The 24463-nt window shown below is 45.5% G+C and overlaps 2 protein-coding genes across 2 annotated transcripts; one reads left to right on the forward strand and one right to left on the reverse strand.

The window, feature by feature from the left end:
- Positions 1 to 784: 784 nt before the first annotated feature.
- Positions 785 to 5071, forward strand: hapln2 (hyaluronan and proteoglycan link protein 2). The gene is made up of 6 exons (XM_056603063.1): positions 785 to 1017; positions 1330 to 1433; positions 1774 to 2130; positions 2379 to 2495; positions 2641 to 2826; positions 3759 to 5071. Exons 1-6 carry the CDS (start codon positions 953 to 955, stop codon positions 4046 to 4048), a joined length of 1119 nt encoding a protein of 372 aa, XP_056459038.1. The 5' UTR covers positions 785 to 952; the 3' UTR covers positions 4049 to 5071.
- On the reverse strand, positions 4792 to 23399 carry bcan (brevican). Its single transcript, XM_056601997.1, has 15 exons — positions 23389 to 23399; positions 17182 to 17252; positions 16053 to 16445; positions 15442 to 15616; positions 14782 to 14909; positions 14294 to 14587; positions 11881 to 13200; positions 10793 to 11542; positions 9760 to 9864; positions 9125 to 9283; positions 7450 to 7532; positions 6683 to 6827; positions 5898 to 6077; positions 5678 to 5720; positions 4792 to 5523 (listed from the first exon to the last, which is right to left on the reverse strand). Exons 1-15 carry the CDS (start codon positions 23397 to 23399, stop codon positions 5469 to 5471), a joined length of 3912 nt encoding a protein of 1303 aa, XP_056457972.1. The 3' UTR covers positions 4792 to 5468.
- Between the last annotated feature and the right edge of the window lie 1064 nt (positions 23400 to 24463).

Raw genomic sequence — 24463 nt, forward strand, 5'->3', positions numbered from 1 at the left:
ACACAGATGGCTGAATGCGCTCCACAGTCTTCTCTGGAAACAGCCCAGTGGCAAAGGTCATCGCACACACTGCCCCTTGTTGTCCCCGGAGACCAGCGATGGCGCATCAGTGTACAATATTTGTTTAGCTTGATGCGCTATCTGAACTCGATATGCTAGCTTACCTCAAAAGGCTATTGGAGCTTGATACACTAGTTTTGCTCAATTCGGTAGTTGAGCTTGATATGCAAGTTCAGCTCGGTATGCTAGTTTTGCTCGATATGCTAGACTAGTTCAATTCACTAAGACACCGTACAGGTCAACTGTTTATCAACTGTTAACATTTAACGGCATAACAGTTTGATATAATGCATATTTCAGCCCGGTTACATTTACTTAAAAATTCTCCTTCCATTATTTCTTCCTTTTTTGCAGATATTGTGTAACGTTAATTTATCTAATGTACTCTACTCTACTTATTAAAGGTCTTTTTGTCCTTTTCTCGATTTTAAAATGCAGGGGGACACGAGATGCCAAAATAAAGCCAGTCTGTCTGATGGCCATTAACATCAGGAACAGAAGGGCCAACAGAACAGCCCATTTAGAGAGTGAGAGAGTGAGAGAGACCAAGGGTGAGAGGCAGAGGGAGGGAGAGAAAGAGAGAGAGAGAGAGAGAGAGAGAGAGAGAGAGAGAGAGAGAGAGAGAGAGAGAGAGAGAGAGAGAGAGAGAGAGAGAGAGAGAGAGAGAGAGAGAGAGAGAGAGAGAGAGAGAGAGAGAGAGAGAGAGATTAAGATTGCATTGAGCATGTCCAACACAGAAGACAGAAGATGGGTGAAAATGAAAGATTCAGGGGATTTGTATGAAGATGCAGGCGTGGAACAGAGCCAATAATAAACAAACAGCTTTAATTGTAAAAGTACAAATTAATATTAAGAATTTATATTGCTAGATAATTAAGTGGGCACCATTGTCATGTGGATCCATCCTGAGTGGCCAACCCTCCGTTTAAAGAAAACTGCACATTCTCAACCAAACAGGTAATAACAACAAGGCTTTTTTTCCGCTGATGGATGTGAACGTAAGGACTAAATGCAACTCAAAGGGCTAGTTGCCGGGGTTTGTTTTAGAGCAATTGAAGATTGTGATTGCCGACAATATTAAAATAATACAGTGTTAAGTAAATATTGAGTCTAATATTGATTGATTAAATATATTCTATTGAAATTAAAAGTAATTCCATACAAACAGGAGTTTTCTGAGCTTGTCCTGCTGTAAATGGCACAAAGCCAGGCTCCTTGTATTTTTCTAGAGACATGTCTGATCAATATGTTATGCTTGTGACCTGTAAGGACAGTACGGGAGATGAACTTTGTGATGAACGTTGTTGCTGGTGTCCTGCTGACCCTGAGCTGCTGTACCTGTTCCCCTGTAGCAGAACCCCCCACCAGGACAGGTAGAGCTACTACAACCAACAACAAATATTCATTACTGGAGTTATACCTTATGTTCTATTTTAAATTTGAGCATGACGAATGTGCATAATTATATACGTGACGATTCATTATTATCATAATCAAATTAATTAATAATTACATATTCTGAACAATTACACATTTGAACATATCATGGCTGATGTCGTTTGAGAGACTTGGCTTGTCAAACCTTAGCAAGTGTACTACTAAACGTTTCAGCTGAAAAAGTGATGATGATGAGGGTATGGATGCTTGGATTCACCATTGACACTCACAGTATAAAGAGGGCCCACCATATGTATTTGTGCTCCCTGGCTCCAGACCAGAAGAAGCTGAAGTATCTCATCGAGCCGCCTGTTTACGCCGAAGTCATCGCCCGTCGAGGGGAGAATGCCTCGCTACCCTGCATCCTGCAGACCAAACCCAACCACTTCAAGGTCAAGTGGACCAAACTTCAGCCAGAGAACCCAGGACCAGAGAACATAGTGCTGATATCCAACGGATACGCCTTCAAACTCTATGGCCTTCTGGGTCCTCGTGTCTCTCTCCGGAACGCTCACACCATGGACGCCTCGCTGCACATCCACCATCTTGAATTACAAGATGGCGGACGGTACCGCTGCGAGCTCATCAACGGGATTGAGGACGAGAACGTGATTGTAACTCTGAGGATCGAAGGTAACACGATAAGCACATGGTTGTGGTATTTGGGGACTGTGCTTTAGTCCTTTGGAAATACTAAGATATTTGAAAGGGAAGAGATGAATACGAAGCCTTTTATAATCAATTAATATTTTCTAAATTGAATGATGTTCTAAATTTGGTTACAAAACATTTCTCCAAAAACATTAAAGAAAGACAAGATATTTGACATAACCTTTGACATAATCTAACCCTAAACGACAACGTTTTCTGAATCTTGCCAGGGGTGGTGTTTCCATATCAGAGCCAAAATGGCCGCTACAAATACAACTTTGCGGAGGCCCAGCAGGCCTGCGCACAACAAGATGGCGTGCTGGCTACCTTCAAGCAACTCTACAGAGGTAGTTATGAGTTTAAAAATGGGAGGTTGGTTGGGCTGGTTTCTCCCGGGGAATGGGTTTACAGTAACCTTCCTCTGACCCTTCCTGTAATCCCAACCCTCCCCCGTGGTCTGGTTACTCATGTCTTTGTCCTCTGCTTGCGGAGCCTGGACGGAGGGTCTGGACTGGTGCAACGCCGGCTGGCTGGGGGACGGGACGGTCCACTACCCCATCCTGATCCCCCGGGCCGAGTGTGGCGGGGACGACCTGCTGCCCGGGTTACGCAGCTACGGGCCCAAGGACAAGCAGCGCGACCGCTTCGACGCCTTCTGCTTCACCTCGTCCACCCCGGGTGAGCTCAGGAAGAACCCCTATAACCTCTGTTACAGCCATACGTCCATGTTCGTCAACAGTTGGAAGTCGTTTGCTAAATGTATTTTATCAGGAAAAAAAGTATTTATATTTACCCATTAAGAGATGTACAGCCAGTACTTATGATACCCAAATTTATCACCAAAAGTGTGATGTCACTGCAAAAGATCTGCAGGTGGCAGTGTACAGGAAGTGAATATGAATGAGCTCAGAAGTGTGAGATAGTTTATAATTGACTTATGCACTATTTAGCAGGCACTTTAATCCTAGGTACCGGTAATTAATTTTAACATGTATTTTCTACGTAGGGTTTTGGCATCTTCCTCAAGCATACCTGCAGATAGACCGTGGACATTGGGTATCAAACCCAGAATCATGAAGTCAAACAATCAAGTGACTACTCTGTGTTAAATCCTTGATTGACACTTGATTGACATGAATAGTGAAAACGGGGTGCCAATCCACTTGGCACCAATCTCCGTTCCTCGTTTCAATAGCAACAGATGGAGACATTTGGTTCATAGACCGCAGTGGGATTGGGTTGCGGTCAGTTTAGGACGAATACAAAGCAAACTGCTGTTCGTAGGAATTGTCTGAGAATGCGGTCCATCAGAAACCCTTGACCTCAGCCCGAGAAGAACGTCCCTGACAACCACAAACACGGTTCACAGCCACAAACCTCCACTGTAGGCGGGAGTTGGCAGAATAACTCCACAACAACTCCATTAAAAAAAAAGAACAATTATATATTTAAGGGGTTTAAGGGGTAAGGAAATCAAACAAAAAGTGGATTGGTCATTTTTTGAAAGGGGAGATTCAATAGTTATAAATGTGAACTTATATTTTCAACAGTTTAGTTAAAAAAGAGTCAAAAGTGTAAACAGTCGTCCCCGTCCCCCCTACCACCAACAGGTACCGTGTTCTACGAAACAGGACCGTTCTCCTACGATCAAGCGAACCAAGTCTGTAAGAAAGTGGGGGCGGAGCTAGCCCTGGTCGGCCATCTCTACTCTGCCTGGCGGTTCCTGAGCTTCGACCGCTGCCAGGGCGGTTGGCTGCGTGACGGCAGCGTTCGCTTCCCCATCGCCTTCCCCCGTGAGCGCTGTGGAGGAGTTCCTGAACCGGGCATCCGCTCCTTTGGGTTTCCCGCCAAAACGCAGCGTATTTACGGAGCGTATTGCTATCGGTTATCAGCAGCCTGAGAGGACTCCCCCTCCCTGTCGTACTACACGCCTCTTAAAAGTTAAAGGTGACATATTATATCACCAGGTGTGAGTGTGAACAGCCGTTGCAAGACGTTTTGAAAATTGGCCTCTTCACAAGTGTGCGTCAGTGCGTGTCCACCTAGATGTGTGCCGGATAGATCCGTGCAGCCTACCCAGTGGAGTGTAGCAAACGTTGCTCATCTAACCGGCACACATAGGTGGACACGTCCATTTGTGATGTCAGAAGAGGCAGATTTTCAAAATGGCTTGTAAGTAACGGCTAATCACACTCACACCTAACGATATAATATTTCACCTTTAATAGAAGACGGCAAATGCAGAGCAACTTCTTCAGTGTGACTGACTTTACATCTTTTGTGTGGTGTTGACAAGAACTAACACAAATTTGGGATGAGCGAGGTACTTTTCAATAAATGGGTCCATTAGGCCTATGTATAATATGGAGAATCTGTTTCGGAACCCATAAAAAGCCCAAATACATGAATATTGATGATGAATGATGTTTTCGGGCTATAGCATCACTAGTACTATTCAGCTAACATAGGTTTGTAGTGTTATTCATGAACTAGAATCACGCTAAAATATACCCATAAATAAATGTGAAACATAGCCGCAATTCATTATTTATGCATTGCAACATTGTACCAAGCATATTTTAAATTTTCAGCTGGTATATATGCTTGATGCATTTTCCATTGAAAAAAAACCCCTCATTTATTTTCAAATGTGTTTATCTTGTAATGACATCCATTCATTTCACTCCATGTAATGAGCCTCTATACTAACATCACTATTCAAAATAAATTCTGCCGTTTCGAAATTGTATAATAAAAATCTTGACATGTATGGAATTATTCTGATGTGTTAACGTGTTACTACCAGGTCTATCTGCGTCTTTAATCACGTGTTACATTGTGCTGTTATGGGTCATTATTTCATTCAAATGTGTGTTAACAGTGATAACATAACATTTCCATTGTGCCATTTCCCCCCCAAGAGTAAAGTAATCAGAAAGAAATCCCTGTTTGCAACAAGACTGAAAGGTCTCTAAAATCATATCTTAAACCTTGGGAGATAGAGGAATCATTCATCTACTCAGGGCCAATGAAACACGTTTCTTTTTCATCCTCTTCACTTTTTTACACCCAGTGTCTTGGCTGTAGTATGAAATATATATATTTCCGGAATATTTCCTCTATATATATATATATAAATCATTAAAACAAGATAGGACAGTTTGTGCATCAGGAAAACAAAAGATGTGTTGAAATTAAGAAGAAACCAAGGGAGGTGTAGGTGGGTGTAGTAGTTATTCCAGGTCTGGAAGGTCTGGTTTCCCCATGGAGTCCAGGACCTATAGAACCTTCACGGACCTTCAAGGACCTCCAGGACCCCCTCACTCTGAATGGTGGTCGCTTAAATCTGCTGGTGCACCACTCAGAGCACTGTAGCTACGTAGGAACAGCAGAGATCAACATTAAGTCTACCTTCTGTTAAAATGTATAACATGAATACTACAGTATAACATTGAACCAAGTAGTTTGTAGTACTACTACTATGCATTTTAAAATTTATTCAGATCTGAAAATGTTTCACAACACTCACCCTTCTAGGGGTTTTTGATTTGGCACAAGTTGTTCGGAGTGTTCTGTAAAACACAACAAAATGTGAGGGATCAGCCAAAAAATACATAGGAAATTTTCTCCCCGCCAATAGTGACGTACAGTGTATTTGGATGCATGTCATTAACAAGCAGGGTTATCAGAGCATGGGTTAGTAGAGTGGTATTATCTGTAGTATATCAGTAGTGGCAGGGGTTCCTCACCTGTGCAGGTAATCTGAGGCCCCTCCCACTGCCCGCTGATCAGGCACTTGATGACGGGGTCAAACCTCTGCAGGAAGCCCTCTGTGCAGTAGTAGCGGACCATGGCGTGGGTCTCGTAGCGCGACCGCTCCTTCCCAAACACCTTGGCGTTGAGCACCTCCGGGGGGGCGCCGCAGGAGGCTGGCAGGAGAAGGGGACGCAGAAACAGGGCCGCATTCTGGTTATTCATCAGCTTTTCATCGGAGAACCTGTGTGTTTTTACTTCGGCACACGGCCATGTCATCTCATCCTCTACTTTGGACAGCATAGGATTTCAGTCCGACTGAAGTCGTTTATTCTGAACTTCTCCCACACCTTCTCTCCTATGCTCAATTAATAACAAGGCTAGAGTTGATTAAATAAAAATTAATTGTGAAGAGTAAAGTAGTCAAAATATCAAATGTTAACCAATTTATTTTCGCTGAGGAATAGTTAATACGGTTATCCCTGTGGCTCGAATCGCCATAGCAACGACACCATAACAAATGTAGGATAATTAGTGTGGAAGCTGTGTGTAGTTCTAATTACAGGGGCCCTCCTTGCAGGTCTAGGCGAGGTGGTAGATGTGACTAGTTCTACTTACAGGGGCCCTTCTTGCAGGTCGAGGAGAGGTGGTCTAAGTGTAGTTCTACTTACAGGGGCCATTCTCGCATGTGGAGGAGAGGTGGTAACTGTATGTAGGCCCACTTAGAGGGGCCCTTCTTGCAGGCGTAGGAGAGCTGGTAGAGGTGTGTAGTCCTACTTACAGGGGCCCTTCTTGCAGGTGTAGGAGAGGTGGTAGTTGCATGGCGCATCACTCCATTGGCCGCCCTCATGCCACACGATCACACCGCAGTCCTCCCCAGACAGGAAGTAGCTGTCGGGCTGGCCCCGGTACCAGTTCTCATACAGCTACGGGAACACAGCAGGGTTCATCTTTCAGTGAAATGATAGATACATATAGCAGTGGATGTTGTCCTAATAGCTGAAAAATTAAGGGATACAATCATATATACACACAATGTACACAAATTATATTCTGGTCTAATCCTACAAGGGAAATAGAGAAGTTCTTCATGATTGTCTTCAATACCAGGGAACCAACCATCTGGGATAGTGCAGACTGTTTTGACCACATATTGTGTTTGTGCTACTTGTCTGAAGTATCAGATTCTAGCGTACCTGCATAGTCTTGGTAGATTACACTGACAGGGATAAGACTTGGCGCATTCAGATGAGAACTACTAAACAAACCGAATATTTGAATTATACTTGTTTTTATGTCTTGTATTTGATTTAAATTTAAATTTGAGCATTTGTGTTAACCTGCTTACTGTAGGTGGCAAATGGGGGAAAACAAATTATCGTAAGGAAGTAAAAATTATCTGTTAGCCTGGTATGCCTCTTTGTGATTGAAAACATAGATTAAGTTTAGAGCACAAATTCATACTCGTCAACTATTTGTATATGAAAACATGGATACAGGATGGGGATAAAAACGGTGAATCAGGCTCTCTGTTCACTCGATACTCACAAGAGGGTTTCCATCCGACCAGCGGAAGTCTCCCTCAATGGTTCTGTCGTTCAGACCGATCCACTGGTACTCTTTATACTTATCTGGAGAAGGGAGGAGAGAGTGAGTTAACCAGACAGACGGAGAGCAACGAGCATTCAATGGGCGAATAAGACCCGTGTAACTGAAATCACTGCAGGTCACTTTGAAGAAAAGCTTCTGCTCTTACCTAAATATTACTACGGCAATGTAGCAAATTCATGGATGGTACAAATGTGAAAAATCCATCTTACATCATGAGTCAAATGTTCAGATGCGGTCTACGACAATCATCTGAACCATTTTTAAGAAGAGAGTATTTAGTTGGCAAAATCTAAAGCTTTATTGTGTGTGCCTTTATGCGTTGGTGTGAGATGATGCAGTAATGCGATACCTTTCTGATAATAATCATAATGTGCAGAACACATCCGACAGTAACAATAAAACAGTTAACAAGTGGAAGAACAAAAAAACAAACAGGAAGGGGTTGAATGGTCTGAATTACTAGCCAACTGTCTGATCGTGTTACAGATACTATATGTTGACGTCTGAATGGAGAGTACGGGAGCATGTCGACCGCCTGCAGAACGCAGACAAGAGCCACTTCAGGAATGTGAGATAGCCATCATCAGGACTCCTCTGCAGACCCAAACATACAGGCATTAACCTGGGACAGCCTGAAGCATTCAATGAGAGTTCAAACGCCAGTCCCAGAATATGTTTGTTGAGACTTATCCGGCCCCCGCAACTACAAAGCACATATTTTCCTGATCAAGTTTTGTAAACATTCCTTTGAGGAACCTGAATGTCCTTCTAATGGAGACGACTCTGTCTCAAATCACTGCCCACTTGGGATTTAAAACAACCATATCTTATAAAAGCCTAAAAAACAAAACAAGGAATACACATTGCTACTTATAACATTAGTGCTTCAAAATATCTCTCAAATAGATAACTGAACGTCGTTCATCATGGATAATTGTGTTGGTTATAAATAAATGAATATATTAATATCGTCACTGAAGCGAATCAATCAAATTGAACGATAGGAACTCATTTAAAACTAAATTCAATAAATGAGTGTGTTGTTGTGTCGGACACACATCGCCATGTGTGAAGAATGAGGTCTCAACTGCCTTATTCGTTATTATTCCTTCTTTCATATCGGTAATATAAGGCTTCATTGGTGACTTGTCTTACCTCAAACTAATGTTTCTCAAATGATACAATATATATAAAAATATCTAATTGTGTGTGGCTTTGTGAGCATTGCCGTAAGCACAGAGCGTCATTTTCAACTGCTTGATCCATCATTATTTGTTTTATTCATCTAATGATATAGCCTAATTAAAAGGTTAATTTTCCTCCCTGGGGCAGCCCTCACACGAGTGTGGGATCGAAACACTGGTAGTCACACGGTAGCTCTCTCGCACGCTTTACCCCCCAGCACGGATGAGTGCACACGATATTCATGCATATAATACCAATTAGTAATTGAGCAGGTCAATTTATCCCAAATGACTCTATGGGTCATGAACGAGCAGCTATAATAGGTACGGTTAGGGAACATTCATCAACCACAGCATTTAAAACAGATGTACAGGAGGGGGAGTGGGGTCCCTCCCTTCCCGGTAGGGTGGGGGTAAGGGCCGGATACCGTTGACGTAGTCCTGCTCCTCGGGGCTCATGATGGACACCAGGTTGGCCCCCAGCATGCGACAGTGCTGCTCGGCCACCTCCCAGCCCTGCCGCTTGGAGAAGTGGCGGTAGCACACGCCCTGGAACTTCTCCCAGCCCATATCACACGCATTCAGGTCTTCACCCGGGGGAGGGAGGCCATGGGAGGGAGGCCGGGGGAGGGAGGGGAGACGGAGGAGATAGAGGGGGGGAGAAGGAGAGGGACAGACAGGGGGAGAGGGAGTGAGGGAAGATAGGGGAGAGAGAGAGGGTGGCCGGGGGGGTGAGCAGAGGAGAGAGGCAGTGAGAGGGGGAGATGGCGAGAAAATAGATATGTATACAGGTATAGGGATGTGCTAAGGCATTTTTCATAAGAAAGTCACCCACATCTGTCTCTAACAACAGGAAAATTCAGCAACGTTTTTTTTTTTTTTAAATCAATATCGTTTAGAAAATACTTTAATACTTAAAAAATACTGCAAATACTTTGTTTTGTTCCTTGACACAAACATAGGTGAGAAGGTAAAATACAGTACAGCACTAATGCAGATTATATGACATGTTAACAAAGGTATGCAGTGTGATGATCCATATTACTATAAGCAGGCAACAAACCTGTTTGGCACAGGTTTCCTCCATAGCTGGGCAGACACACACAGACCCTGGGCTCTCTGTCCACACAGGTGCCTCCGTTCAGGCACGAATCCTCCACACAATGATCTGTTCAGGGTTAGTTCACAGAGATGAAGAACTGTAATAACCCCGTTATCAATAAAAAATAAAAAATAATAATAAGCTTGGACAGAAATTACTGGATTTCCTTGATGTGATGAATCACTTGTGTTTTAAGGTAATATCATTGCAGTTTCAATATCTCCACACTAGAGGGCAATATTGAATCAGGCATGTTCCGTTTCAACTGCCAAAGAATATAACCAGAACTTACTAGAAGTAATATGCATCTGCTGCATGCTTCTCATAACTTCTTGAATTATAAAGTTGGCACTTTAGCTAAGCAAATCAAGCCATTTCCATTCCTCTTGAAATCTCCTTTTATACTTTAAACACAATTTAAATATCATCATTAAAGAGGTATATTCTTTAGGTCTTAACCAAAATGACAAGATATTATTTTTTTGTTATCATTATTATTCTTAGTATTATAAAATTATACCACAGTAAGTAGCTCCCTGCTGGAAGTCAAATAGGTCTAATAATCAAGATGTAATTCAAATTTAATGAAGGTAATCCTTCAGTTTTTGCTGACTCAGCTTAAGCTGCTATAATAACAACCATCCCCCCCCCCCCTGGGGTTGGGGGGGGGTTCAAAAATCAATATTAAAACAAATTCTCTTTTTCTTGCAACTCAGCTCTCACTCCTAAAATAGAAACAATAAGCAAATACTACTTTAACTATCCTGTCACTCAGTAGATGTAACATCCAAAGTGAATTCCAGTTAATACTGAGGCTGGTCATTAAAGAGCAGGTGGAGCCTACAGGTAGGACTAGATAGATTGTAGACATTTAAGATCTAACTAAGGAGCATACCTTTCAGCTGGGTGCGGAACACCCAAGCCACTGCACTTACTAACCCAAGCAAGGGTGGAAGGGTGTATTCCGGCGCTTGCACTGTGAGGGTGTTCCTACCTATGTCGCCCTCATCACGTCTGGTTGTGGGTGAGGCTGAGTGTGTGTAACTCTCTTCCTGCTCCACCTCCTCCTTTACGTCCTCCGCCGTCCACCCTGCGTAGTACGCATCGATAGGGCGGGGGCTGGGGGTCTCGCTGTGACGCTGATCCAGAGAGGTGGAGTCCATCATCATGGTAGCATCCTCCTCGTGATCCTCATCGGTGATGTCATCGGCGAGGCCAGTTTCCACCGTAACCGGCGGCTCCGCGCTGTACTCCACGTCGGAGCGGGTCTCCTGAGGTGCGGTTGGGGTGGGGGTGCGGCCTGTGAACGCGGCCTCAGAGGTCAGGGTGAGGTCATCGGGGAGGAGGGTGACCGAGGACTCCGTAAAGGACTCCTCAGAGTCAGGTGTCTCGGAGGCCCCGCCTCCTCCGTCGGTGACTGCGACGGGCGTTTGTTCCTCCATCAGGGACCCCTCCTCGGGCTCCATGCCGGAGCTCTCCCCAAGGGCCCCGCCGGACACCTCGGCCGAGCCCTCGCCGCCGGAGCTGTGTTCCACAGCTTCCTTCAGAGGATCCTGTTCCCCCCCGAGGAGTACCTCCACCCTCTCGCTCAACACCTCCTGCTCCATGTCTTGGACCCGTCCCACCACCACACCGCCCTCAGGTGTCTGGGTGAAGCCCGACTCGTGCTGGCTGCTATCCTCCACGCCACCAGCAGAGGGCGACAGAGACCCAGAGAGCCCGGATGTCAGACCCATGGCGGAAACTGATTGCAGAGAAAGCAGTCATTAACAAATAATATAACACATAACATATCTCATACACTTCTGAGATTGAGTTTGAACAGGAGTGGAAATAACTGTAAATATTAAACAAATTAACACATTTAAAACACATTTTGCATTCATTGTACTTTTACTAAGCTCAGCAATTACCTAAGAAATATAAATGTTAGATAACCAGTTAAATACATAACAGCAAATGTATTTTATATCAATCAATAGATTAAAAAAGGGTTAAAATGATACAATAACAACCACGTGTTCATTTTTCCGTTACATTTCCTGTAACATTATGGAGTCTACCCAAATTACCACTTCTTACTGTAGTGGAGGGTAGTGAAGTGGTTCTCCGGCCCTGGCTGCGGAGTGCTGTCCTGGGCCGCGGATCCACTGCTCTCCTCCGGCGTCTGGTCGTGGGAGGAGCCCAGCGGAACGGCGCTCTCGTCGGGGCGCGAGCTCAGAGGCTCCTCTTCAGACCCCCCCTCTTCTGTCAGAGGGTGCTCAGCTGTGGTTGGCCCAGAGAGCAGGGGGGGCAGCGGGCTGGGGGTGTGGGCCTCAGACACATGCTCCTGATGTATGTCGGCGAGGGTGTGGTGGTCCTCCTCCTCTTCCCCTGACTCTTCGTCGGCCCCGTGTCCTTGCGTCTCGCTGTTGTGCGTCTCGGTTGCATCCGGTGTGCCGATGGCGAGCGCCGTCGCCACGGTTGCGGTCTCCGGGGTGTTTTCAAAGTGGTCGGGAGTTGACGTGGGTTCGGACGTGTCTCCAGGTGAAGTGCTGTCCGACTCCTCGAGGGAGACAGGAAGCGATGGGGATTCTTCAGTTACAGGGGTCACATCCCCTTCAGCCTCTACAGCGGTCACATCCCCGTCAGTATGTACAGTGGTCACATCCCCGTCAGCCTCATGTGTAGTCACATCCCCATCAGCATCATGCGTGGTCACATCCTCATCAGTGTGTAGAGTGGTCACATCCCCGTCAGCCTCATGTGTAGTCACACCCTCATCGGTGTGTAGAGTGGTCACATCCCCATCAGCATTATGTGTGGTCACATCCCCATCAGTGTGTGGAGTGGTCATATCCTCATCAGTGTGTAAAGTGGTCATATCCTCATCAGCCTCATGTGTGGTCACATCCCCATCAGTGTGTAGAGTGGTCACATCCTCATCAGTGTGTAGAGTGGTCATATCCTCATCAGTGTGTGTAGTGGTCACATCCCCATCAGTGAGTGTAGTGGTCACATCCCCATCAGTCTCTAGGGACGGTCCATAGGTTGGGGTTCCATCTCCCCCCAGGTATTGATGAGTTGATGGAAGAGGGGGGGTGGTTAGGGGGTGTTCTTCAGGGGATGGGTGGTAGGACGCGGGATAGCTGGAGGCCACCGCAGGGGGTTCAATCTGTGACGGGACGGTGGCAGATGGATGGTGCTCTTCGGTCGGGTCCCTGGACACTGTGAGGTACTCCTCACCCGGTGACGGACTCTGGGACTCTGGTCCAGAAGGCCTTCCTGCTGGGTTCTGCTCTTGGAAGGTCCCCTTGCTGGCAATGACCTCCTCAAGAGGGTCGTCAAGGTCATGGTCTTCAACCTCATGTGGCTCAGTGGCCTGGAATGTATGGGGGGAGTCGGTGTGGGGGCCGTTATTGCCTGGAAGGATGAGAAGGTCATGAGAAGGCTGCATTCTGCTCGGTGGACACTTTAATCCAAGGTGTTTTAAATACAGAGTGAGTACCCTAACCTTTGCAGTGTTAAGACCATGCTCTATCAGTTGACAGCTAGACAGGACCGGCCCTCAACAATTTTGCTCTCTGATTGTAGCTTAGCAGGAGTACGATACGATACAATAATAATAATTATAATTCATTATATTTATATAGCATTATAGGGTACAAGCAAGTAATACCCCAACTAGTAGTAATATCGTTACCATATTACTTTTTTGGGTAACGAAGTAAAGTAACGCATTCCATTTAAAATATCGGTAACTACACTACTTTACTAGACTATAGTAACGCGCTATCCTGCGTTACCCAAGCCGTGTTTGCCTGTGTGTAAAGTTCTGATCTGTTGTGGTACATGCATGTGTGCTGCCTGTGTTTCTGCAGAGCCTGATTGCCTCGGCACGTTGCCATAGCGATCGATTTGAGTGACATAGCTGCTTGTGCAAAGGGGTGTTCTAGTGTTGGAGCGCAGAAGCAGGTGACACAGAAAGACAGGCTAGTTGCAGGGTTCATTGTAGAAGACATGCTTTCCCTGTCGACTATTGAATCGCCCTGCATTTCTGTTTTAATTGTATGGGATAAAGTGACCTTTTTATATTTTTCCTTGACCACTTAATTGTTGTTCTCATGTTTCCCAAAGCCTGTGTTTTGAAACTTGTGTGTTGCTACTGATTGACCTCACCATAGCCTACTTTATCCTGTTGTTTGTGGATTTTACAGTGAGGCATTTCTTTGTGCAGACAGGGATATTGTTCTTACATATGGTTTGATATGCTATTTTGTATAGATTTATACAATAAACACATTGAAGTGATGATAGGGCTATGATGTTTGTCCATCTATCTACAGTAAATTAAGAAACTGGAAAGTTAAGTAATAAGTAGTGAAATTACTTTTCAAATGCAGTAACTAGTAAAGTAATCTCATTACAATTTACAGAAGTAACTAGTATTAAGTAACTAATTACTTTTTTTGAGTAACTACCCCAACACTGCACGTCATCACGCAACACTCCTTACTTCTGAAGCAGTAGACGTCTTGCTGCGTGTGCGGCTCAGGGAACCCCGTTTGGTTGCTAAAGCGATAGACGGTGCGGACGCCGGGTTCCCCGCCGCCACAGCGCTCCCTAGGGACCACGATGGGGTAGCGCACGCTCCCGTCGGCCAGCCAGCCGGGGCTGCAGTGGTGGAGGCCGTCGTTCCAGGCCGCGTACAGCTGGGCCGTGGTGGCCAACTCCGTCCACTGGTCCTGGCAGAAGGCCTTGGCCTCCCATAGGGTGAACCGCTGGGGGGCGGAGCCGTGGAACACCTCCCCTACAAAGGGGGTGATGTCATGGGGTGCCAGCTTTTAGAGATTAGCTTCATTAATACTATCAGTAAAGACGACCGCGTTTACCCACAACATTATGTTTATTGAGTGCAGGGTAAGATTGAGTAATGTGACTGTAAATGTAGTACTTTGCAAACTTCTTGATCCTTGAAGAGGGTAGCTGTTACTGAGATCGTACCTTCAATATTTTCAACGTAGCAGTACACATCGTACAGCTCATCTGGCTCCAGCAGCCCATAGTTCCTGACTCCTGGCTGCCCGTCCATGTCCCCAAAGCAGCCCTCCCTGGGCATCTGAATGGGGTATCTGTGGAGAGCATGGTGAGAGAGACTAGGACCATCAGATACCAAAGGATATCAGCTACCGATACCCCTCACAACTACCCTTGAAGAAGCTGGTAAATGCCAGCTTCTTCCAGAAATGCTGGTACGGGAAAGAACATGCCTTGATGTGGATCTAATGTCAAACAGAACATTTTGTCTCGCTCAACTGAACCTCTCTTCAGCACGGGAACTCGTTCCTCCACAGAAAACCGGAAAAGCTACTTTTAGACGGCGTTGAAACGGACGAGGACATGCTGCTCGGCTGCCATTAAGAAGGCCTTAATGCCCAACGGTCAGCCAGCCACTGCAACCATGGAACTCTGAGCTCTGTAACCTAGCAACGACATTCCTAAACGACGTTAGGACCATATTGCGGTCACGTAGTCGCATATAAAGTTGATAATTTAAACAAAGGACTTTTTCAGGCCCCAAAGCCTGAATATAACAAAAAAGATCTCGATAGACTGTCCCCTGCAGTTCTCTAACCTGTGTCGAGATCCCCTCGAGGTTCTTACCTGACAGACTGGTCCGAGAGCCAGCCCGCGTCACACTGCTCGTAGCCGCTGCGGTACGCCGCCAGCAACTGCTCCGGCGTGGCCACCCGAGCCCCAATCTCCTCACAGGCGTCCAGGGCCTGGTCGAAGGTGAAGGCGTAGCGGCTGGATGCGTCGCGGTAGTGGAACACCACACCTGATGACCCAGAAGCAGCAGTTTTCAGCCATGTATAAGAGGGCAGAATAGATGAGCGTTGAAGGAGTTTGACTCGAAGTCCAAATTCCAAACCTATTGTCTGCCGTCGACCTCACCCTTGAGCAAGTCGACCGAACCCATAACTTCTCATTAATGACTTACATAGAAAATACATTTCTGTGAGTCGGTATGGCTAAGAATAGATAGGAACTTGAACTAGATTGTCCTTACTTTACTGCTGGAGTCAGACACTCTTGACTAACATTGCCTTCAGAGTCACATGTCATTAAGGAGCAGGTAGTGGCTAGGTAGTTAGCTTTTCTGGCTCAAGGATGCCAACAGGTAAGGCTGGAGAGATTGCGGCTCAAACCTGCAACCTACGTGCTGGGAGTCTGCCACACTACACTGCCCTTCCGCTAACCTTTGACCCCCTCACCTTTGACTTTGACCTGCACGGCGTCGTGGGCGTCCTCCAGGCCCTGCTGCACCTCGCAGCGGTAGAAGCCCGTGTCGTTGTAGCCCATGGCGTCCAGCTGCAGGCTGAGGTCGGCGGGGGACACCGCGTAGCTGAGCAGCGACGCCCGGCCACGGTACACCTCGCTCACCTTGACGCGGTCGCCGCGGGCGACCAGGATCTCGGTGTCGCGGCCCTCAGAGAGCACGCTCCACTTGACGCGCGGCACCGAAAGCACGGCGCGCCGGCCGGAGGTGGAGGGCGTGTGGGGGGGCTGGGAGAGGGAGACCAGGCAGGGCAGGGTGAGGGACCCCCCCAGGGTGGCAGACACCTGCGGGGGGGTGGGGATGGTCACCTGCAGCAGCTTGGAGTCGTCTGGGAGCGAGGGAGGGTGACAGGTGAACAATCAATAGAAAACAAAAGGATTGCATGTCTTTTATAGTTCATAATAACTCAATAATAATCTGACTTCTGTAGGGGCTCACTCATTGAGTGTGACGACCCCCCAGGGATACCAGCCGGCCGACACATTTTTTTAACCTCAGCTTCCAAGAACGTAAGTGTTTTTAGGGTCGGGGGTCTGGTGGGTTAAGTCCTCATTTTGGTACATTAAAAAATCCTAGAGAAGCTTATGCTAAGCCTGCGCCAGGTGATTAGAGTGTTTCTGACTCAACAAGATCCCACTGGGCTGAGCTGCACCGCAGGGGGCGTCAGCTGACCTTGATGCTCAGCGCAGAAACTCACCGCTTCCACAACAAACCCAAAGTCAGCAAAAACAGTGGCGCAATGGAAATGAAGCCCGAGAAAGTTCAGAGGTCACCTTATTAAATTTACAATGTTTTGACGTGTGTCTGTGTGTCGATGTGTGTGTGTGTGTGTGTGTGTGTGTGTGTGTGTCGATGTGTGTGTGTGTGTGTGTATATGTGTGTGTGTGTGTGTGTGTGTGTGTGTGTGTGTGTGTGTGTGTGTGTGTGTGTGTGTGTGTGTGTGTGTGTGTGTGTGTGTGTGAGTGTGCCAATATGGGTGTGTGTGTGTGTGTGTGTGTGTGTGTGTGTGTGTGTGTGTGTGTGTGTGTGTGTGTGTGTGTGTGTGTTTTTGTGTGTGTGTCTACCTGACTCCTGGATGGGAGTGGAGGTGGCTGGAAGGGCGAGGAGCCAGATGGCCCCCAGAATCACACCCAGCCTGAGGGGCAACAAAGAGATACAGCTGGGTTAGAGAGGAGGGAGGGAGGGAGAAGGGGAGGGAGGGAGGGAGTGGGGGAGAGGGGAGAGAGGGAGGGAAGGGAGGGAGGGAGGGGGGAGGGAGAAAGAAAGGAACGGACGTAGGAAGGGAAGGTGGGAGGGAGTGAACCAAAACAAACAGCTGGGTTAGAAGAGAGGAAGGGAGGTAAGGAGGGAGGGAGAGAGAGAGAGGAAGGAAGGGGGGCAGGAGGGAACTATGGGGGGAGAGAGGGAGAGGGAGAGAGAGAGCACAGGGGTGTGTCCACGGTGGCTGGCGTGGCATATGCCCCGACATGAAACAGAGTGGCCATGTGAGTGCCACCCTTACTTAATCTGCCATATAAATAACATACCGCTGAACTAATTTAGTGAATTACGAATTCTCCACACTGCTTTGCAGCATGTTGTGGTCTGGTGCCAGCCCTGAGTTAATCAGTGCCACACTCCTAGGCCACCGAAATAACAAAATTAGGGTAATGAGTCCTTTTAAGCAACTTGTGGATGTGGAAAATGACAACGAAGCAAGCCTGGCCTGTCTGCTAAGAGATGCACATAGCGACACAAACACATGTATTGATCTGGGCTCTGAACCACACATCACACTCAGAGCACAGATACTTGGGTATCTGATTCCTACACTACACCTGGCGTGTAGCCAGCTGTCATCACTCTAGCCCGTGTCGGTGAGAAGATATCGACGGGTTGCTCAGGTCAAGGACTGTTTGAACAGAAAGCCTGATTTGATCCCACTGTGTTTAAGGCATCTGTGTCCAAGGGATCTCTGTTTATGGAGAAGACTTTAGGAAAAGCAATGGATTTGTTGTAGTTTCCATTACTTTTTTTGCTTTCGACAATCAGGGGTTACTTCAACAAATGAATCAACCAAAAAAAGAACATAAATTCTGACAGCAGTTATTACATTGTATCTCTAGGCTATCAACCAGAGACATGTACGATTTAGTAGAAAAAGCACTGCCCCTTAGAGCCTGAGGTCGTACTTTATTTAATATAAGTGTGAGTGTGTACGTGCAAGTAAGGCTGTACAAGAGAGAAGGCGAGAGAAAGAGAAAGCAGGAGAGATGGAGAGAGAGACAGAGAGACAGAGAGAGAGAGGGAGAGAGGGCCAAAGCAACAGAAGAAAATCAGTGAAGGAGTGACTGCTTCATTCAGATGGAATGAGTCAAGCTTTAGGAACTGGCTAGTGTGCCCAGAATCCTGATTATCCCCCCCCCCCACAAACACCCAGCCTCCCTGGGGAGTCGGTTGGAAGACCAACATTACACCCAACTTCTTCACACTGCACCCTTCATCTCAGCAAGAAGCATCTTCAAAACCACAGCCGCAAGCTAGGCATATAACCCATATTTTCTCTCCTGCGTCTATGTGCATAATGTAGATTGAACAAGGCCTGGGTTAATCCTAACCAAGATCAATTGAGTTTCTTTCAGAAGCACCAGGACCTCCTCGCGGTTGGTCTATGACTAGAACTATCTTCCATGTTTAGTCATTTTATCATCAAGCAGATGCTCAATTATAATTTAATCAGACATTATTATCCATAGCGACTTAGTGATATATATTTTTGCTACGTGTAATAAATCGGCAAGTGGGATTGAGGGCATCTTGTTCAAGGATGTCTGCAGGTAGACATTGTGAACCCATGACCTTTGGGCTGGGATCCTACCCATGATGGCCACTACTCTCTCTATCCAGTGAAGCACAGTGGGCTCTGGGATGCACCCAGAGCCCCAACAATATTGAGCTACCCTGAATGACTCACTCTGCCCACGTGCCTCGTGACTGCTTTCTAAATTCTTCTTCCTCTGCAGTAAGTACTACCTGATGTCCTTCTAAACAAAATCAGGCATATTGTCCCTTGAAAAGTCGAGAATGAGCCCATTACAGTCAATTGGTACACACTTTCCCTGTTTGTTACGTCACACTTCCTCTCAGGGTTAAATGTGTGAGATAACACAGAAATGGTGTAAGAATGCAGCTTTGTTTAATTTCTAAATGTATTCAAAATGGGATTAAATAAAGGGGAATAAATAAAGATTTTTTATTAATTGGTTGAATGTTTTTTTCCCTGCCCCGAAAAAAATGTTGGAAGCATGAGGTAAGGATAAGGATACAAATGACCTTTCAAGTAAACTTTAACTTAAAAGTATAACAAGGAGGGTGCTCATACGTACACACACACTCTCACAAACCCTTCCACTTCGTCTTTCTCCCACCGTCTCCCTCTCTCCCACAGTTTGGTGTGTGTTCGGTCTTTGCCCATGGCCTCATTTCCATATGCCAAGGACAGAGAGAGAGGGAGAGAGAGGGAGAGAGGGAGGGAGGGAGGGAGAGAGAGGGGTGGGTTTCCCTTAGGAGGAAGAGAGAGAGGGCATCTGAGGCAACATCAGAGGGTGTTTAGAAAGACGGAGGAAGCTGCAGGAATACACAACGACCCTCACCTTGAAGAAAGAGTCCCCTAGAGCCAAGAGCCCATGTTAGCCCATGTATGCGCCAGCCAGGAAGGGTCAGCTTAGGCTTGTCGGCAGTTGGCTGAAGAGGGTATATAGGCTAAACGATTTGGAAAGCAATTTGGGCTGTGGGGTTTAAGAAGTTATGTCACAATATGAAGCCAATGTGGGAGTATTTCCTCGTCAATGATGTAGTAAGCATAGGTGAGTGGAGGTGAGATGAGGTGAGGTGAGGTTGGGTCAGGTGAAGGGGGACGCCAGCTTTCATTCGAAAAAGCGGTGGCCTGCACCTGATGTCAGGAGAGGAGGAAGAGTGGGTCCAGCTCAAAGCTTCATCCTCTTCGTTCAATATGACCTCAATATGAAGAGAGTTATATCCTGCTCGATATCCTGACTGTCCTGCACACAAACAGGACCCTGGGTACCCCATATTGGTCCCTCACACAGACACCTCTCCCTTGCAAGCACCACCTCTGCCTCTTTTCTCAACGGCTCCTCAACCAATCCCACGCAGTGCTACCTCGAATGACTCGCTCTGCCCATCTCCCACGGCAACCAGCGATCCCCAGTAAGGGCCAGGCTGAATGGTGGCAGGCGGAAGTCGATCAAGGGTGAAGTAAGGCTTTCGAAGAATGAGGTGATGGGAGAGAGAGAGAGAGAGAGAGAGAGAGAGAGAGAGAGAGAGAGAGAGAGAGAGAGAGAGAGAGAGAGAGAGAGAGAGAGAGAGAGAGAGAGAGAGATAGATAGATAGAGGGAAAGAGAGACAGAGAGATAGAGAGAAGAAGACTGCAAGGCAGGCGGTTGGAAATAATCATAATAGGGAAATAGGGAGAGAGAGACATAGGAAAAGCCAGAGAAAGAGAGACACAAAGTGGAATAAAACAGTGAATGAAAGCGAGGAAATGCGTGTGTATGCATTTCAGAAAGACAGGGGGAGAGAGAGAGAGAGAGAGAGAGCGAGAGAGAGAGAGAGAGAGAGAGAGAGAGAGAGAGAGACAGAGAGAGAGACAGAGAGAGAGAGAGAGAGAGAGAGAGAGAGAGAGAGAGAGAGAGAGAGAGAGAGAGAGAGAGAGAGAGAGACAGAGAGAGACAGAGAGAGAGAGAGAGAGAGAGAGAGAGAGAGAGAGAGACAAAGACTGAGGGTCATAGCAATACAGAGACAGGCAGAGCGAGAGAAAGAAAGAGCGAATAAGTGGGGGAAAGACAGAAGGTGAAGAGTTTCTGCCGAGTGCAATGGGTTCAGACTAGAGATGTCCGATATTATCGGCCCACCGATATTATCGGCCCACCGATATTATCGGCCCGATATTAGCATAAAAATGTAATATCGGTCAATATCGGTATCTGATTTTTTTTGAAAAAAAATAAAAAAAATAAAAAAAATAAACATGGCACTTTTCCTTTAAATTAAGTTGAAGTATTTTTCTTATTTTGCACAGACAATGTTAACATTTGGAAAGCCTTGTTGCATTCAAGAATGCATCCAGTGGGGCATCACAATAACATTAGGCATGTTGTGTTAATTCCACAACAGGAGATATGTAATGTTACCTAAATTAGGTTTGAGGAAAAATAACCCAAATATCGACATCGGTATCGGCTGATATCGGAATCGAAAATTTAGAGTTGGACAATATCACATATCGGATATCGGCAAAAAAGCCAATATCGGACATCCCTAGTTCAGACTGAAGACTTCAGTGTGACTGAGTTTCGAGAAGCGGTCAGAAAGCCTGATCCAGTACCAACCAGGTCATATCAGCTCTGGGATGTCTAAGCACAACACTGGAGTTAAGGAACAGCTCTGAATGAAGAGACAGCAGCCTTCCATTAGCTACAGGACTCTAACTGTTAGCATTGTTAGCCTTGGACACTGCTCTACAGATGGGGGGCCAACTCGTCTCAGCTCTTGGTGTGTTTGTGTGTGCGTGTGTGTGTGTGTGTGTGTGTGTGTGTGTGTGTGTGTGTGTGTGTGTGTGTGTGTGTGTGTGTGTGTGTGTGTGTGTGTGTGTGTGTGTGTGTGTGTGTGCGTGGTTGTATGTGTGTGAGGTGTGTGTTCATATTCTTGCACCTTAGGTGCTAAGTTTCTAATAGAGTGTGCTTTCAGGGCTTCTGACAGAAGCTTGGGGATTGGGATCCAGCCACAGATTTATAACAGCATCTGGACAGGTGAACTTGCTGTTACTATATGAGAAAACACACAACACGCTAATAACATCTAACACCAAAACATCTATCGTATCACATCACACCAAACCCATTCAAAGAACGTCCTTGATGAAGAGAAGCTCATTTAAGTTATTAATTCAAAAGTCAAGAATCAGTTAAAAAAAATGCTATTTTTAAAAGAGAATCTGCCTGTGTTGGGTCAGCTGCATACAAATCCTTCGGATAGGTGAGGCCTGAGACTGGTGACAGGAAATCTCCCAGGGGATTACTTTTTATCTCTGAATGCAAATGATTGCACTAAATACATCTGTAATCATATCAATTATATTATAGAACAGAACAGAAACTGTGTAATAAAAGTGCTAATCCTCACCATTGCAAGTCATAGTCAACGTATAATTATTTTGGGTGGAAATCTTTTATTCAGTGGAGTTTTGTTCATTAAGGTGCTGCTCCTTTTAAATATACTGCATATGCTTGTTATTTTCAAGAACAGTCCGCTTCTTCTAATTAGCATGCAACTCCTCTTATGCATAATTATATTAGCATATTCTTCCAGAATGGCAGATCCTGCCACCTGGGTAAAGTGGCATACACAGCATAAGACAAATATAAACTCCTATTCTTACCCTAGCTCTACATTGCATGGAGATTTTAGCAACATGCCATCAGATAAAAGTAGCCATATAGGCCTATTGTTGGATCTTAAAATATGATAATCTCAGGCATTACAACCAAAAACAAAAACACAATTTATTTCCCTTAGGGTTTCGAGTTGATACCCAACTCATTCTGGCCCTTAAGGCATATTTGACAGTTGAGATTGAATTATTAAAAGCCTTTAGAGAGGCAACGGGACCTCTGTGCCTTATGTGTACTTAGTTTAACCACTTGTCTCAAAGGAATACTGAGATGGTTACAGGACGGTGATATGTGCAAAGCTGATAGATTGTATAGATGTACCGATGCACTGGATAACCCGATAAGAAATCAAAGTGTGGTTCTACCAATCTAATTACAGAATATGCAGTATTTTGCCAGTCAGACCTCATCTTCTCATTGATGGAACACAATGGAAAGGTTTTAATGAACTCATGCCAATTTTTTTCCAATTACCTTTTCCTGATGACTTTTTTAAGTAAAAAAAATGCATTATTTGAGTAGGCGAATTGACAATTATTAAAAACACACCAGCCTTTGATTTATAGATTAAATAATACATAACATATCATAGGCTACACATAATTGCATGTAAAACATTAAAGTCGATGCATGGTGTTATAGCCGATAGTATAAAACAGCATTCAATTTCGCTAAGGTTTAAATTGCAGGAATTGAGTAACCTCTGGGATTATTCGAGAGCATCGACTTTCCTATACAAACAACAGTAATTGACATGTTAAAGCATGGTTCCGTTGTGTCTGTATGTTATGTAATGTTTAACCCCAATCCGGTGCTTACCTCATCTCCATCATTCGGGTGTTCGTCTGCATAAGTTCAGAGAGTCCTTTGGAGGACTCAGCAGGTGCAACTGTTCTGAGTCAACCGCCTACAAAAACTGCGCAACTGGTCAATCTTTCAGGAGGTAGCCTAAATGTGTCTCTATTGCTTTCTTTCTTTTTATTAACGTTGCCTCGCCGGTAGAGGACAGGTGGCAAATTTCGGAGTTAACGAATTCACACCCTAATCACGGCACATGTGCATAGAGAATGTGACAAATGACAGAGCCTCGCCATTAAAAAAACTTGTCTGGTTTCAAGCAGAATTTCTTTGTGCCTGGTTCTAATATGGATAGTCTTAGCCGGATGGGAGGCGATGCCGGGGTGAGCAACAGTCTGGCTCTGAGCTCTCAGCTGATAACTGAAGGTGTTGGGATGCTTTAAAGAAAGCTTGCATGACGACACAGCCTACTGCGGCTTTAGTGTGGCGAAGGGAACGCCTCTCTTTTGGAAGGGACATGGGTGGGACGGTAGGACCTATTTGATGTTAATTAACTTTTTGAGCTCCAGATCATAAAGGTATTTTCTGATAATCTACGAATTAAGCTGTTACCTATGAACCTAATGCATGTGTGCATTAAAAAAGGTTTAACTTTTCCGTGTGCAATAAACCGGATTAGAAATACCTGCCAACAGAACTGACGGTTGGCGGGCTGCATTGTATTTTTTGTTAATTAGCACTAGTCTCTCACTAGCCTGCAGTTTCACATATTTCAATTTAAATCGCTTTAATAAAGGCGCCTCAACTTAAACAGGCCTACGGCATTCATGCAGCTTAAAGTTAATACGTCTACATTCTATGCAATATTTGGGTTATGAAATGTGCTGTCTTGAATCATATTTAATACAATATATGACAATATCATAGCCAACGCCAGAAAAAGGAGGTAGTGATGAAATAAGGTAGCATATTTACACTGTCTGCTAGGAATAGTTTACTCAGAAGAATAATGTAGACCTATTGCGGAAGGGCAGGCTGCAACTGTCATTACTCTTCCAGTTCAACAATATCTCACACACACACACACACACACACA

This window comes from Gadus chalcogrammus, chromosome 11 (genome assembly GCF_026213295.1).
Source record: "Gadus chalcogrammus isolate NIFS_2021 chromosome 11, NIFS_Gcha_1.0, whole genome shotgun sequence".
In the NCBI taxonomy this organism is placed as follows: domain Eukaryota; kingdom Metazoa; phylum Chordata; class Actinopteri; order Gadiformes; family Gadidae; genus Gadus; species Gadus chalcogrammus.

Excerpts from the sequence above, each read along its gene's own strand:
- hapln2 (XM_056603063.1), top strand. The coding sequence starts at position 953 with ATGTGGATCCATCCTGAGTGGCCAACCCTCCGTTTAAAGAAAACTGCA. Across the intron at positions 1,018-1,329 it reads GCACATTCTCAACCAAACAG|GACAGTACGGGAGATGAACT; the intron begins GTAATAACAACA and ends GTGACCTGTAAG. Across the intron at positions 1,434-1,773 it reads AGAACCCCCCACCAGGACAG|ACCAGAAGAAGCTGAAGTAT; the intron begins GTAGAGCTACTA and ends CCCTGGCTCCAG.
- bcan (XM_056601997.1), bottom strand. Across the intron at positions 9,284-9,759 it reads AGGAAACCTGTGCCAAACAG|ACCTGAATGCGTGTGATATG; the intron begins GTTTGTTGCCTG and ends CCCCGGGTGAAG. Across the intron at positions 7,533-9,124 it reads GGAGCAGGACTACGTCAACG|ATAAGTATAAAGAGTACCAG; the intron begins GTATCCGGCCCT and ends TCCCTTCTCCAG.